General features: G+C 36.3%; 1 protein-coding gene across 1 annotated transcript in view; it reads left to right on the forward strand.

Moving 5' to 3' along the window:
- Positions 1 to 15,310, forward strand: part of MMS22L (MMS22 like, DNA repair protein) — an 89,078-nt gene that overhangs the window by 18,533 nt on the left and 55,235 nt on the right. The window contains exons 11-14 of the mRNA XM_059842425.1: positions 5,070 to 5,132; positions 10,723 to 10,842; positions 11,265 to 11,485; positions 13,881 to 14,390. Coding sequence (XP_059698408.1) covers positions 5,070 to 5,132; positions 10,723 to 10,842; positions 11,265 to 11,485; positions 13,881 to 14,390 — 914 coding nt within the window. The remainder of the gene's footprint in view (positions 1 to 5,069; positions 5,133 to 10,722; positions 10,843 to 11,264; positions 11,486 to 13,880; positions 14,391 to 15,310) is intronic.

Consider the following 15,310-nt stretch of genomic DNA (forward strand, 5'->3'; position numbering starts at 1 on the left):
GCATGAATGCTTCAGTGGATTAGTTGTTTTAGGAATTGAGCACGTGAGTTTGTGGTTTATGAAGTATAAACCTCAAATGCTGACTGTGTAACTATTAATGCCACTTATTTTTCTAAAGTGATAGCTCTGCTCTGGATAAATTTCAATCTGTCTAATTGCATTACCTTTGCATCACAGCCATAACATCATAAAATGTATATACATTTGTGTATACAGCTTCATTTTTACGTTGGTATGCTACCAAGAGACACTGTCTAATAACTTGAATTCAAGTTTTGGTTTAGGAAACTTGGACTTGCTGAGTGCAAGTTTCATACATTTATACATTTTGAGATGTATAAAAGTGGACAATTCTTCTTAATTGTCTATAGAGGAAGCTTGTTAGAAGCCAGTGAGGTGAATGAAGACCCAGAAACTGTGGGATTTGGGGTGTTTTTGGTGTAGTGTGTTTTGATTGGATTTTTTTTTTTTTTCCCCAACAGTGTTTTTTGCACTGGGGAGACTCTGGTCATGCCATCCTCTGTCATTTCTCCTTCTGTTCTTTTATTCTTTTTTTTTTTTCTGTTTACTTTGGGTTTTTTGTTTGGCCTTTTTTTTGTTGTTGTTTTTTTTTTTTTTGGGGGGGTGTTGGTGGTCTCTGTTTGTTTGATTTTGGGGTTTTTTAGTGTGGAGACTTTTTTAACATTTAGGCTGCATTGCCCATATTCCCTAATTTTCCAAGCATAAACTGTATGGCATCTTCCACAAACTGGGCTTAATTGGCCTTTATTGTGAATTGTCTTTAATTATTTGTAATTTAACCGTGTGTATTAAAACTGGAAAGGCTGTACCTTCTTTCTGTTAAAATTGGTACTATGATTTCCATTCCTGATTTAGGATGAAAGGTTAAAACCTGGAAATGTTTGTGAACTGCAAATCTGTAAGAAGGGAAGAATGATCATGCAGGTTGAGCAATTTTGATAACTTAAAATCCCTCTCTTTGTCTTTAGGTCTTTAAAAGCAGTAAGTCTGTAAATAGAGAATGCTTACAATTCTAAGTAAAATTAGACTTTCCAAAAAAATTAGGAATTACTTGGATTTTCTGATCTGCAAATTTGTTTAAAAAAATTTAAATGTAGTGAAGATGTGTTAATTCAGTCCTTCAATACTTCATTGAAAAACTCATGACCATGTCTGTTTGCTAGAGGGATGTGGGATGCTTATGCTTCTTCCCTTTGCCAGTTTACAAATCCTTTAGGAGACCATGGCAGGCTGCTTGTTATCATGTGGCAAAGTGAAGCAACTTCTTGCACATTTATACAGTGTAAAGTTGCAGACCAGGTCTGATTGTTACACTGAAGGTTGTCCCGAGCTTCCCTTGGTTTTGCATGTTACTACATGGTGGGGGAAGAGGGACACAGTCCAGAGCATATTATAGAGGGACCTTGCAAGATAGAATTACTACACTTCTGCTTCTTAGAGGAATTTAGAAAACGAGAAAAGGTTATTCCCAGGTGAAATACAGAAGTCTGTGTGAAGCACACATTTATACTGGGTTTCTTATATTTAACGCCCTAATCCAAATACAGTGATACTGATTACTTTTATCATTGGCGCTTTTTTCCTGTATCTCACTCTGATAGATTTTCTGTATTTAGCCTCATGAGAGATTTTTTTTTTTTTGCCCCAGGCACTGTATTATTTACATAAGCCAAAAAAACATGTAGACTGTGAAAAAGGATTCCTGTTGTTCTTATTTTAAAATAGGAATCTGAGACACAGTGACAGGAAGTGACTTTCCCAAGATTAAATGATCCTTTTCCTTTAGACCCAACCTGGGAGAAGAGAATTTCCAAGTCTTGATTTGTAAATCATGAGACCATCCTGTGCATGCTTCTCTTGATGTTTCCAGTAGTCTTTATGTTCAAACTATTAGCTTTAATTTGCATTTCTGAGTTACTGTGAGTTTGTCCAGGGATCTCTGTTCTCGTACAAAAAAAATCTTATCAGTAACATCAGGGCCTTCTCACCCACCACAGTATTATAATCTGTCGCAGACAGCTTGTTGGTGACCATCCCTTTAGGTTCTGTTCCCCTCCTTTAATTGCAACCTCAAAATATTTTTTGCACATTATAAGATAAACAGTCTGTGATATGAATTTGTGAAGTCAATAGAATTACATGAGGACTCTGTTGTCCTGTTTTGTTGATTAAACATATGATGCAATGGCTTTGTGACACATGCTTTCTTTTAATTAACTGTGATCAGAGGTGGGAGTGTGATGTGTCATAATGATGGTTATTCATGTGCTCTGTAGCAAAAATTGCCTCTAAGCCTATGTCATCTGTGGAGGATTTTCTATTTTGTAATGTGGTCTGCATGGCTGTAAGGTTGTTATGAAACCTTTTAAAATTCCAAATAGGTTTCAGACTTGCTTCTTTTTATTTTTTCCCCCTTTAGCTCATAAAACACAATTTCAAATATGCAATGATTCAATATATATTAAATATATATTTCACGTACATGAAAACCACATTTTTAAACTAGAAAGTTTTGGACAGGTTTCTTAGAGACTGTTCTGAGGGATGTACAGTACGTGTCTCTTCCCATATTCCCCTGTTCAGCTCCCACTTCACTCTTCTGAAAAGTAGGATTTGTATATTTAAAACTCAAATGGGACCTGATGAGAAAATTTGCCACTTCTGAACATTGCAGGGGTCAATTTTAATATCCTTTAGGCTAAGGTAATATAGGCAGAGTTACTTGGGGCTAAGAATTCTTGCCTTTGAATAGAATAATCTGAAATGACTATGTGTCAAGATATGCAAACATGGACTTCCAGCTATGAAGCCTAATACGGCTTTTCCAGGTACTCAGCTGCTAGTCCTTTCAAAAGTTTCTTCCTGCAAACTCAGCTCAAGTTTTTGGTTTTAGCAACACTTCTATGCGCTTTGAGGTCTCTGGTTCTGTTGATTTCTGGGATTCTCTGGGGGTGTGGGGAGGATGTTTTAAGACACACTGTTTGGAGTTGAAGATGTAGGTTCTATGTATGTTTTGACAGGGACAGATTGTAAACAATGGTAAACAGGTGCTGTGCCATATTGCCAGTGCAGTAGGGAATACTGTTTGGATATAAATCTATTGGGAATGAATGAAGCAAGTCTGTTAAAATATAGATACAATTGTAACTAAAAAGAATGCAGCAGGTGGTTAGTGTCCTTCTTTCCTGAGTTTGGGCTGAACTCGGGTGCACTCTTGTAATCAATCCCAGTTGGTGTCAGGAGTTTGCCCTAGATTACTCCAAGATCTTGTAAGGTGATCTGCATACCACAGACGAGCTGGAACTTTGGCAGTAAACACCTGTTGTATAAAACATGTGTCCTTGGTCTATGGCACTGCTAAAAACATTTCTAAGCAGGCAGATTCAAACATTCAGTGTTCTCATAGACATTTAGCATAGCTTTAATATCTACTTAATGCTGCCAGAACTGGTCTTTTAGCAGTTCTTTAGCTTACCTTGAAATCTGCAGTAGGGTTTTGCCCATGTGTAGGTATTGACATAACATCAGGCTCTAAAATACAGTCAAAAATCGAATGTACATAATGGCCAGATTTGTCTGGAAATGCTGATTGTTCCTAACCCTGTTATTGAAGTGCTGTCTTTACTCCTTGACTATCTGTTGATACAATGTCCTCCTGACATGATGCTAGCTCTGGTTTCATGATACAGAGCCTTTGGCATCAGTAACAGCTTAAATCTTGTTCTCCACCCTAGGCATGATATGCTCTCTGCTGTTCTGGCACAATTTTTGGGGTCCATTTCCTGTGACCTAAGTCAAGCCTTATTCCCTTTTTCATTCTTTCTTCCTCTCCTAAAGCTCTGTGTTGATTCACTGTTCTGGCTCAGAGACCCACAAAGAGAAGTACCAGAACAACTGAGTAGTGGCATGCTATAGCTGTGAGGACAGAAAGAGGAGCTCAGGATGAGGAAGAAGCGGTGGGAATTTCTTAACTGATACGGGTCAAGCTCCTGAATCATGAAATCACAGCTTTAGTGTAACTTTCTGTAGATCTGTCCTTTCATTTATATTTGTTCCATAAGCAGTCTATGGGCTGTGACTTGCTATCATTGTCTGTCTTTCAGTATTCTCATTTTCTTGTGGTGTAAATGTAAAGCCACCAAGTAGTCAAATAGTGTTGGATGAATATTAGTGCATTTTTTAAAAAAATTAATTTTTAAAATTATCTTGGTACTTTCTGGAGTTCTGTGTGAAACTGTCACCAAGCCACACCATTAACCAGTTTAATCAGTAGCAGAAGAGGATGGAGCACAATGGTATTGCTGATGGAAAGTAGTTATATTTCAATTACCGAAGCCTAAAATGCTCTTTATTGTAAATTCTAAGCCGATGTTTAAAGGACAGCTATCTCCCAATAATGCACAAGGCTTAACAGCTGTGGTAGTGGAGGGAACAAGTAAGGCAGGACAATGATGGAAGTACTGTGTTCACACATCTACTTATCTTCAGAGGCTATATACCTAGCTGTATGTAAGAGGTGATTGTTGAATCTCCTAGAAATGTAAGTATATTGGCCTTGTTGCCTTTTTTTTTTTCTCCTTAGAAAATGGCCTTAGTTGCAAAGCCTTCTACCCTTTTCTTTCCCGCTTTGCATAAATAGATGGAAAAGAAACAAGCAAGAAAATGTGAGATTATACCTTTTCTTCCTTCTTACTCCTTATAGCTTCCTTTTTGCAGAACATTAAAGAAAGAAACTGTAAGTCATGCTGCTTGGGCTAATAAAAAATGCCTGATTCTTTTGCATCTCCATTAAAATTGAAGGTAAATGAGTCACCTAAAGTGGTTCAAGATGCATATTTCTTATTTTTATTAGCTTTCTGAGGGCTAATTTTTAGGACAGGTATCAATTACGTTCATATAACAGAAAAGCTCTTTTTGGTGATGACTACTGTATTCTGTCATAAAATTAAATATTTCTGGAAATATTTTGTCTGCTTACTTTTGTGTTATTGCATAGTACTTCTTGTAAGGGATACAAATGCTATTTCATGTTGATAATTATTTTTCAGAAACAGAAGGAATCCAATTGGAAATTTGTGGAGGAACTCCTTAAAAAATCCACTGATGCTCAAGTAAGTGTATAAAGGAAAGAATAGTGAACAAGGAAAGTGTCAGGGATGCTTTCAGGAAAAGACAGTGCATGAAACAAAGTCCAACTAACAAGTGTATTTTTGGAGTTGCGGTGTTTTTATCACTGGTAAATGAACAACCTTGACATAGCTAAACTATGACAGTGTACAGTTCTCTCCTTGTTAGTAGTTCCACTTGCTTTAAAGTGCTTGTGCTTGATGCTAAATTGTCAGATACAGAAAAAAGATAATTATCCTGGAAGGGTAGTATATGGCGTCTTAGACAAGATGTATTCAGAATAAGAACTGGATGCTTAGAAAATGTAAATCAGATACTGAATGTAAGGATATCAAGTTGAGGAGACATGATGAAGGAGATAGTCAGTTGCATTGAAAATTCAGCTATATCCTCATCACAGCGGGAAGGTGACTTGCCTTGCTGAGCAATTTGTCTTACAGGCTTGAATCAAACTCTTACTGATAAGGTTCTAGTTTCTGAGCACTCATTTCATACCTTATCATTTTTCTTTCTGCAGAACTGTTAATGCAATGCTTCATGGCCCAGAGGTCAGAATTGACCTCCTTTTAATACGCTTTTAAATATGCTGTTCATCAAGTTTTTAAAATAAGTTACATTATAGCTCTGTAAATTTGTTCTGAAGTTGCATGGTACAAATTGCAAATGTGTCGGCAATGCCTGTAAAAATAATTTATTTATGTTTAAGACAAGAATAAACATGTTTATTTTTTCATTTGGTATATGAAATTAAGAAAAATCCTGCAGAGTTTTGTTGTTGAAAGGAGAAGGGGAATCAGTTCTTTCAGTTTTTTAAATTTTTATAACTGTCTTGCTCATGGAAGCGCAACAACTATAGTTAAAGCTGGAATGCGGAACAATACTTGTTACAACTTTTTGGCAAGAAAATATTTGTGGCTGTTAGGAGACTTGAAATGATAGCATGAATTTTCAGATTTTTAATACTCTAAACATAAACTCTAATGCTTGGCTAGGTAGTTGTAGTCTATCAGCTTAAAAGATTAAGTCTTTTTGAATGATTTTACAGTATATGACTGAAAATACAAATTGTGCATATACATTAAAATCCCAAGTGATGACATTACTTATTGGATGCTTACCATTCAGTGAGAGAAATTGGAGAGATTTAGATAAGATGCGTAAATACTGAGTAGCTTATTAGCCACCTTCCTGTTTGCATCTTCTGTGTGGCAGCAACCTGAGACACAGTTAATGTTCTGTTCTTCAAAATAATAATCCCCTTTTTTTGTGAGTGTTTATTATTTTGAATAAAGATTACTTTGAAACAGAACATACATAAAATATGCAGTTTTTTAATGCTTCTGTTTAAGTATTGAACTGTAGACAGTTTGGAAAGGCAGCTAAGTGGCCAAGTTCAGAAGACTTGCATATTGAGTCAGTCATGACACAGTAATATGAAGCAAATATGTGTTTTAATTTCCAAAGGCAACCATTGTTGGAATTAAACCAAATCCTCATTTACCAAAGACGTGGTTGTAACTATTACCAACCATCTAAGGAGCCATCTAGTTTATTTCCTTTTTTTATTTGTTCATTATTTTTTCTTGCATTATGGAGTTAGCTGTCCGAGGGAAGTGCTCCTTGGGGAACATTAATTCCTATATGTGCATGCACGAGTGAATGGAGTACTTTATTAAAACAGGCATTCTGCTCCCTATTCCTGCACAACAGCCTTCTTCACAGTATCTAGGAAGGAGAATTCTATTGCCAGTAGACATGTCCATCTCCTCTGTTGATCTGTCAGCTTCAAGTGGCCACTCCTACTTTTTATCTTATCCTTTTACATCTCTTAAGTATTTTTGAGTCCAGAAAATGTAGTAATGAGAAGCACAATGAGATATCAAGAAGTCAGTAGTGAAACGGAGCATTGAAAAGTGGGAAAAAGCAAAACTGATAATAGTACTCTTTGAATGAACAGCAGGACAGGATTGATGATACTGGCTATTAACACTTGGCATGACTTTGTTAGTTAATCCTATCTGAGCCATCCTTTTCAGCCTATAGCCTGTTATCTACTAAAGATGCACAGCAGTAGCTGTGCAAAATAAAAGAAATAATAGTGCTGAATTGCCTTTTTGCTAGAAAGGGTAGGAGTTGCTAGTTAAAAACTTCATTTTTAGGTATATGGCAGCTTAAAAACTAACCATATTTAGTGCTGTGTTCATCAGCCTCATAATCTTGTGCTTGTTGCTCCCTAATTTCCCTATAGCTTTTAAACTGTGCATGCTCAGAAGAATGGCAATTTACACTGAATGGGGGGAAAAGAAGAAGTCAAGTATGTATAGTTTTGTGTGTTAAAAAGCATCTGAAAAAGGTGCAGAACATACACTTGTAAGGTAAATAGATAATCTCCTGCCAATGACTGTTAATCTCCCTTCAAGTAAGCTTCAAATTCTATACTGTGAAAAGATGATTCAGTAGGTGTTGTTGCAGCCACTGAGGGTAACAGAGCATCATGGAGCAGTAGAAGCTGGAGTTAGCTTTAACATCCTTAGGACAGCTAAGTATTGGGATACAAAAATGCCTAGCTGTCACTCATGTGCCGGGGTGGGGGCAGGAACAGGCGAGAGGCAGGATCGTAGCAAAGGCGAAGAAGAGACTTTATTCAAAAGAACCACGCAGTTTTTATAGAGTGGTATGATAGATTCTATTCTATTGGCTAACTAGCAGAAACATCTTTCTCAAGCACGGTCTTTGACAGGAACAGAAAAATAAATTTGCACCTGCAAATTGTTTATAGTCAACAGGTTATCATGTCTTTCCACCTCCCTAAAACTTCTCACAAGCTGCTGTGAGAAACACTTGCTGTTTCTCTCTCCCTGTCCCATGGCATCCAAATCTGACCAGTGTTCAATCTGCAGCATTTTGGTAGTTTCAGTAATACTGTTGTGTTTAGCGGTCCACATGCAGGCACTAGAGAACCTAAGGCATGTTAATCCAGGATGTGCTGGATTTTGGGTGTGTTGAGGACCTCCAGAAGATGGTGCTACATGTCCAGGTGAAGGTGGTTGAGGGGTGCCCCAATAATGCCCTGTTCCCGACAGGGGTTCCTTTAAGATTCAGTCAGCCTGATGCTGAGCAAGGAAAAGATGTGAAGCTGCTGTTCGTCCTGTGGGATCAATAGTGATGGGAACTAAAAGCATCCTCTGAGAAGATAGGAGTCCAGTCATGGATACCTGGGCAAATGTAGTGGGCTTCTGCCTTGGACATATGCTTTCAACTTCAAACAGTTGACCAACAGCTGAGTTTTTCAGCCACAAATTGCTCTCTTTTTAAATTCCAGGTAGATAAGAGTTGAAGAAAATTGCTCATTTGAAAAAACTCCCAGTTCTATCACAAAAAAATGACATCTTTTGGGAAACTAGTTGTATGAGGTCTTTCCTACCTTTTCTGTAATTTGGAATTCTTGTCCAAAAGAAGAAAAAAGCTGGATTACAATTCTTTTTGTATTACAAAATGGAAATTGTTGTAGTAGTAATATTATCATAATTGTATTTGTCTAGTAGGCAACATCAAACTGACTAGATTTATGGGTTGTCAGTATAAGAGGAATTTTTGTTTATGAAGTTTTGTTGTGAGAATCAAAAGCTTTTTAGTTTGTAAGAAGTAATAGCAATCTGTCTTATTAGACTTCTCATTTTAGAAAAAAAATGCTTTGTGCTGTTTCATTTCTGCCTCAATTTAGTTATACTTTCACTGTATTTTTTGTTTAGTTCTACTTTAAGAGAGATAGAGAAGTATTTCTTGGGTTTCTAGGAAAACCAATTTTGTTACTACAGTAGGAGGTCATAAGAGAAAAATGTTATGTTTAGATAGTACTATCATTTTGATAGTATCAGGTGTTCCTCCCTTCTGTGATAAATTAAAAGCTGACTACCTCAAGAGTTCTGATAGTATTTCCAGCAGTGCAAGAGACTATTTTAAGCAAAAGAGCAATGAGAGAATCCATTAATCCCAGGGATATTTGAAGTCTGGATACTCTTTTATATTGAATTTGAGATAAAGCCTTCAGTGCTATCTTGGTTTTGGAAACTGTTCTAAAACTGTAGTTGGACAGATAAATAATGGTTCAAATTGAAGCTGCTCAACTGCTGTGTTTATTGTTGAATTAATTTAACTGAAGCAGTCATTGTTTGTTGAATTAGATCCTTAACATAACCCTAGATTCAAAATACAACCTCAAGAGTAAGCATTCCCTTTCTGGGAATTTTTGAATGGTGTGTGTTTTGGTTTTTTTGTTTCATTTTTGTTTGGTTTTTTACAACCTTGTAACTGGGTAGATCCCTCTAGAGAAATAGGTATGTTCAGCTGTAGGAATTTTTGTTTTACTCAAGATTCTTGCTTTTATTCATTAAAAACAAGAGCAATTGTTCTGTCCCTTGTTTTTCATGCAAGATTGGGGTTGTTTTGGGACATCTGTTGAATTATTAGTTATGTCATATATTAAAAAATACTTGAGTATCACCTTTCATTTGTAGGCATTTTTATTACATTTGAATTACTATTCTGGATATTTTTAATGAGTCTTTACTGGAAAGTTACTTTCCTATTTTATTGGGTTTTGTATCTTACATAAAATGTCTTGAATATATAATTTTCTATGACAACTGAAAATGTCTTTTCAATTTTCAAGTTGTTTTAGGAATGTACCAGTTTAGAAGCCATATGCCCTACATTAATTGTTCATGAGAGGAGAAAGCAGATGTGGTTCGAAGTTCTTGTAGGTGATTGTATACTTGTTTGCAGTGTTGTGATAAAGTGTAGCAAGTCAAGTTTTCCACATGAATGTATAGCCTGGTAGAGAAGAGTTACACTCATTTGTGTGGCATTGAAAACAGGAAAAAAAACCACTCGAAGACATAGTAAGTCATAAGAAGTATCACTGTGAGTAAATCATAGAATCATGTAATGTTTTGGTTTGGAAAGGACTTTAAAGATCATCTACTTCCCACACCCCTGCCACTGGGTAGAGGTGTTAGACTAACTCACACATGTAAAAGTCTACTCTTAAGACAACTGCACACAAGTTGGTCCATTAAGCCACTTTTGCAGGCAGTGGAGACAATGAAGCCCTTACGGGATTTATCACCCTCAAGCAGATGCCTGAAACAGGCTGGGTTAAACACATGATTTTAGTTCAGAGCATGGAGCTCTTTATGTCCTGCCTTCCATGAAAGTTCTGTTTCGTTGTTACCAAAAGCTGGATGATACTTTCATTATCCCACAGTTACTATCTGAATGCTTCACTGTGTTCAATTGTTTGGTATTTCCTATTTTCTTTCCTATGAAACTTTTCAGAAGTCTTTTCCAGCCTAAATGATTCTGTGATTCTATGTTTCTATGATGAAGCAGCATTGGCTGGTTTGCAGGGTGCAATTGTCAGCTTTTATCTTTGAGCTCATTGCTTGTATTAGAAGATGCATTTACTCAACAGTATATAATTAAAAATATATTTTATATTAGGAAATTGCTTTGAATTGTCTAGTAGTACTGGTTTTATGTATCATAGAATTAATTTCGTACTTCCTGTTCAAGGCTGGTGTGTTGGAGGAACATTTACGAATGCATCTTCAGTGCTGTTTGACTTTGTGTTGTTTCTGGGATTTGAACCTATCTGTTGTCACCATACTCTGGGATTATTACAGCAAGAATCTGGTAAGTAGATTAATATATAAAAGTGTAGAATTGCATGTAGACAGTCCTTGATTTTTGCCGATTAATTCTGATTTTCCTGTAGTCAAGCTTGATTGCTATACTTGGGTAAAGCTACCTAATCAATGACAGTATCCTTAAATTTGCTATGTTTGTGTAATGAAATCATGTTTAAATTTGTTATGGTCCATTACCTTATGGAATTATAGAATATGATAATATATTTTAAGTCCTATTTTTTATCAAGATTACTCATTTTAAGATCTTGTAAAAATACTTTGCACACAGTTACAATGCATTTTTATTGTTTTAGCCATGGTAGGAACATATCCTTTTGTTCCTGTGAAGGAGTGCATCTTACTGCCTTTGTAATATTGGCATTTATTGTTATTTATAATATTTTCTGTTTTCACCTGTTCTTTCAGAACAGCTGCTTTACTGTTCCTTGGCTTGGTCTGAAGGATCTGGCAAATATTAGTAAGACTTCTTTGTCAATGTTTGAGTTAGTGAAACGCTGCTGCTGTGAACAGCAGGTCCCTTCTCTGTACAACTCCAGCAACAGTTACTTCATTTTCCTCAGCATCTTGGCACGGATTATGAAAGAAGAAAACAATGGTGTGCATCCTTGGAAACAAATTAAAGGACGGTATGGATGCTATTTAGTTTGTCTCATTTTGTAACAAGTGTAGTGGGTTAGGGGCCCTTCCAGCCACATGTGAGGCAGAGGGCACTCTGCTCATGACCAAATAAAGGGGGTGAGGGATCCAGGGTGACTCATAATTTGAAGAAAACAGTTGTTCGCTGAAGTTGTTGCCAGCTGAGGCTGTAACTGGATCCAAGAATCACCTTGGCATCCATAGAGTGGGATGATTTACCTCGTCCCACTGGCCAGGAATTTGGTAGACTGGCAACCAGTGCAGTGGTACAACCCAGTTGCCAGACAGATAATGTAATTAAAGCATAGAAATTGTGTTTGAGCTGCATGTGAGCCATGTGTTGTTCAAGAACACGCAGACTGACGCTTGCTAGACCCACATTTTCATTTAAATTTTTTTTTTTCAGGGGTTTTCAAAATTTCTCATAATATTTTTGTGAGGATTTTAATATTTTACTTAATCTTGGAACAGACTAATAAGTACAGTCAGTCATGATATAAAAAACCCATAAAATATATATGCTGTAAATGAAACCCTTAATGTTTTAGATGGGTACTAATCCATAAGACTTTTCTTATAGTAATGAGATAGCAGTTGTAATGATTAGTACATACTTGTTCAATATTTTCATTAGAGAAAACAGAAATAGTTCTGGTTTAGGCTTTTGAGTTTTTAAAAAAGATTTTGTTAAGTATTAATATAATTGATTAAAATTTTATTAAGCATTAGTAAGATCTTCATGTACACAAGTAATAAACATTAAAAAGGGCCCACATATATACACACCTTACAAAGTTGAGGTGTTTTTCTTCCAGAAAAGAAGGGTTATCTTGGCTGTCAGAAAAGAACAGTATGCCAAATGTCTATGTACACTTCAGAAGTTGTTAAAGTCACTAAAGTTTGGCTTTATGAATCACTGCAACTACTTAAAGACAAATATGTTGTTGGATTCTGTATCAGTGTCTTGCTTTTTTTTTAAAATTTTAATTAGCCTACTCCCTTCTTACTGAAATAAAATTATACTTACTGTGCTCTTATAACTTGTTACTTTCCCTAATTTAAGGGGGGGAGTAATAACATACAACACACAGTGCATCAGTCTGCTGAACTGATTTTCTTCATTTCTACCTTGAAAAAATCAATTACACAAGTAGCAAAATGTAACAGCCTACAGCTATGATTTTGGGATGAACTCAGTTTTCAGTAGCTAACCAAGCATTAATTGACGCATGAAAAACATAAATGCCTGTCAGTAGTAATTTACTACTAAACAACATTAATTGGATTTGCTGTAATTTTTGGTGGCTAGATTTGATAGCCTCAACACCACTTCCAACTACTTTCCAGGTGACAGAATAGGAAAACAGCATTTATAGATGTTTGACTACTATTGGTGGAAGTTATTTTAAATTAAAGGTGAAAGATATATCCAAAGTTTTAAACACAATAATGAAAAAGTTATGCCATTTTATCTTGCTCCTCTGTTGTAGGAATGGTGATTTTTAAATAAAAGTCCACATCCAAGAAAAGGTCCCATTAAAGATCTCTTTGTATAAGCTTTTTCCTTTTTGGCAACCACTTTAAAGTTTCAAAGTTGCAGTGCTTGTCACCATCAGGTGTTTATGACTTGAGCATTGTCCTGTAAGCAATGCAGATAAAGTTTCATAACATCTTCCTATCTGGAGAGAAGTTGGTCTTCCAAATGCCTCAGTTTCTGTTTTCTTTCAAACCTGTCCATACCATAGGTGAGCAGTACAAGTTGATACAGACTTTGTCAAAGCACTGTGGAGAAAAGAAATTTTCCAACAGAAATCTTCCTTTTACTGCAGTGATGGTTTGGTAGGTGAGACTTTGATCACTGCAGCTGCAGCACTATGACATAATAGCAGAAACCACTAGCTGATTTCCAGGTGGAAATGAAGAAGTTTCCAGGAAAGAATTTGGGGTACAGGAGTGATTTGCTGCTGCAAAGAGATGCCACTTGACAGCTCCCTTTCCTAGGAGCCCTCATGGGCTAAACTTGTTTGATTTGAAGGCACATATGGAGGACATCCATCACAGACAGAATAGAGAGTCTGCTCATAACATTGTGCTCAGTTTGGTACTAGAGGTTAGATAAGGGGGAAGGGTTAGGCTGCACCTCCAATTGAAAACAATGTGTGCTTTAAATTAAAAGCAGAAACTGAAAGAGCGTGTTTGTTCCAGTAACAATAAGAGTAATGAGAAAAAAATTTAAAATTTAAGGGTTACTGGAGGTGGGTAACCATAAACTAAAAGCATGAAAATACAATTTCATATTTCAGTCACTCAAGAAGATAAAAAATTGCATACTTTAAGAAACTTTCTCTTTCCTGTTTTTTTTTTTGGTTTGTTTTTCTAATGTAGAATTTATTCCAAGTTCCATCGGAAAAGGATGCAGGAGCTGACAGAAGTGGGGCTGCAGAACTTTTTTAGCCTGTTCCTCGTGCTGGCAATTGTTGTGGAGACAGAAGATATCATGAGTCGGGTGTCGGATCTTTTGGATTTCCTGACTCCATCCTCCATCACCCCGGCTCGGAGAGCTCTCATCTGGAGAGGTCATTTTGCTTTCCTTTTAATTTATGTTGAGAAGAATATGGACATTAGTGCCCTGGCTGAGAAAATTTCAAATGCTTTCCGTGAGAAGGCAAAGGAGTTTTTAGTAACCAAAAATGACCACACACAGAGACAAAATCTCTGGACTCTGCTCTCAACCTACATTGATGGGGTCCAGGAAGTGTTTGAGACCAGCTGCTACTTGAGCCTTTCTGAGGACAAGTTGCTAAATGATGGCTTTACTATGCTGCTGCCTGCATGTCGAGGAGCTGAGCTGAGCATGGTGCTGAATTTTCTTCAGGTCGTTCTAGCCAGACTTCGGTAAGTTATTTAGTTAAGTTGTCGATTTAGACTAACATTTTGTTTTTAGGGTTAAACTGTAGTTCCTAATAATTTTTTTTACCAAAATTGAGTAAATGGAAAGAGGAATCTCTGAAGGGCTATGAATGATATGTTAAATTTCAAAATTCACCAATACTTCAGTGCATACAGAATCTTTGAAATGTTTCCTTATTATTTCAGGAGATTCGGTTTGACATCCTGATGTTTTGTTATGAATTAGTGTCTCTTGATCCAGTTGATTCTATTTCAGAAAATATCAGCTTTTCTTTCGTACAGGAAACTTGGAAATTATTGTCTGTGTTAATTGCATTAATTGGGGGTGTTGCTTTTTTGTTTTTGTTTCTTCATTGAATGTATTCTGTTTTTCAGACTTTTCATTTTATTTTTTTCTGTTTTTCCAAGGTTGCATTCAAATTCTACAGTTATGGAGATTTAAATACTTGTCTGGGTTTCGATAGGAAAGAAGGAAATCATATTTTACCACTTTCAAGCAATTTTGCTTTGATGTACTAGTTCATTTTTCAGCATCCACAGTGCCCTTCAATAAGCATATTTTTTTGTCTACTGATGCCTTTGAGAAGCAGTCCTCCAGTTTGAAGCCCAAACTGCTTTTTTTTTTCATAAGATATTAAGAGGTAGCTATTGATCTGCCATTACTTCAAATGTGCAAGACTGAAATATGTGTAAAGAGCTGTGGAAGAGTACATAATAGGAATTCTGAGGCCCATATGCAAGATCTCTCTTTAAGTAGATTCTTTGTTATTGTCTAGTAGTTTGACTGCAGCTGTCAATAGCTTATAGATCCAAAGATTACTGTTTTTCAGGCAGTCTTTTGAAAAAAGATGAAGCACAAAACTAAGTTTAGTTGATTTATTATTTATTATTTCAGTTCAACTGAA

This window comes from Haemorhous mexicanus, chromosome 3 (assembly GCF_027477595.1).
Source record: "Haemorhous mexicanus isolate bHaeMex1 chromosome 3, bHaeMex1.pri, whole genome shotgun sequence".
Lineage (NCBI taxonomy): Eukaryota > Metazoa > Chordata > Aves > Passeriformes > Fringillidae > Haemorhous > Haemorhous mexicanus.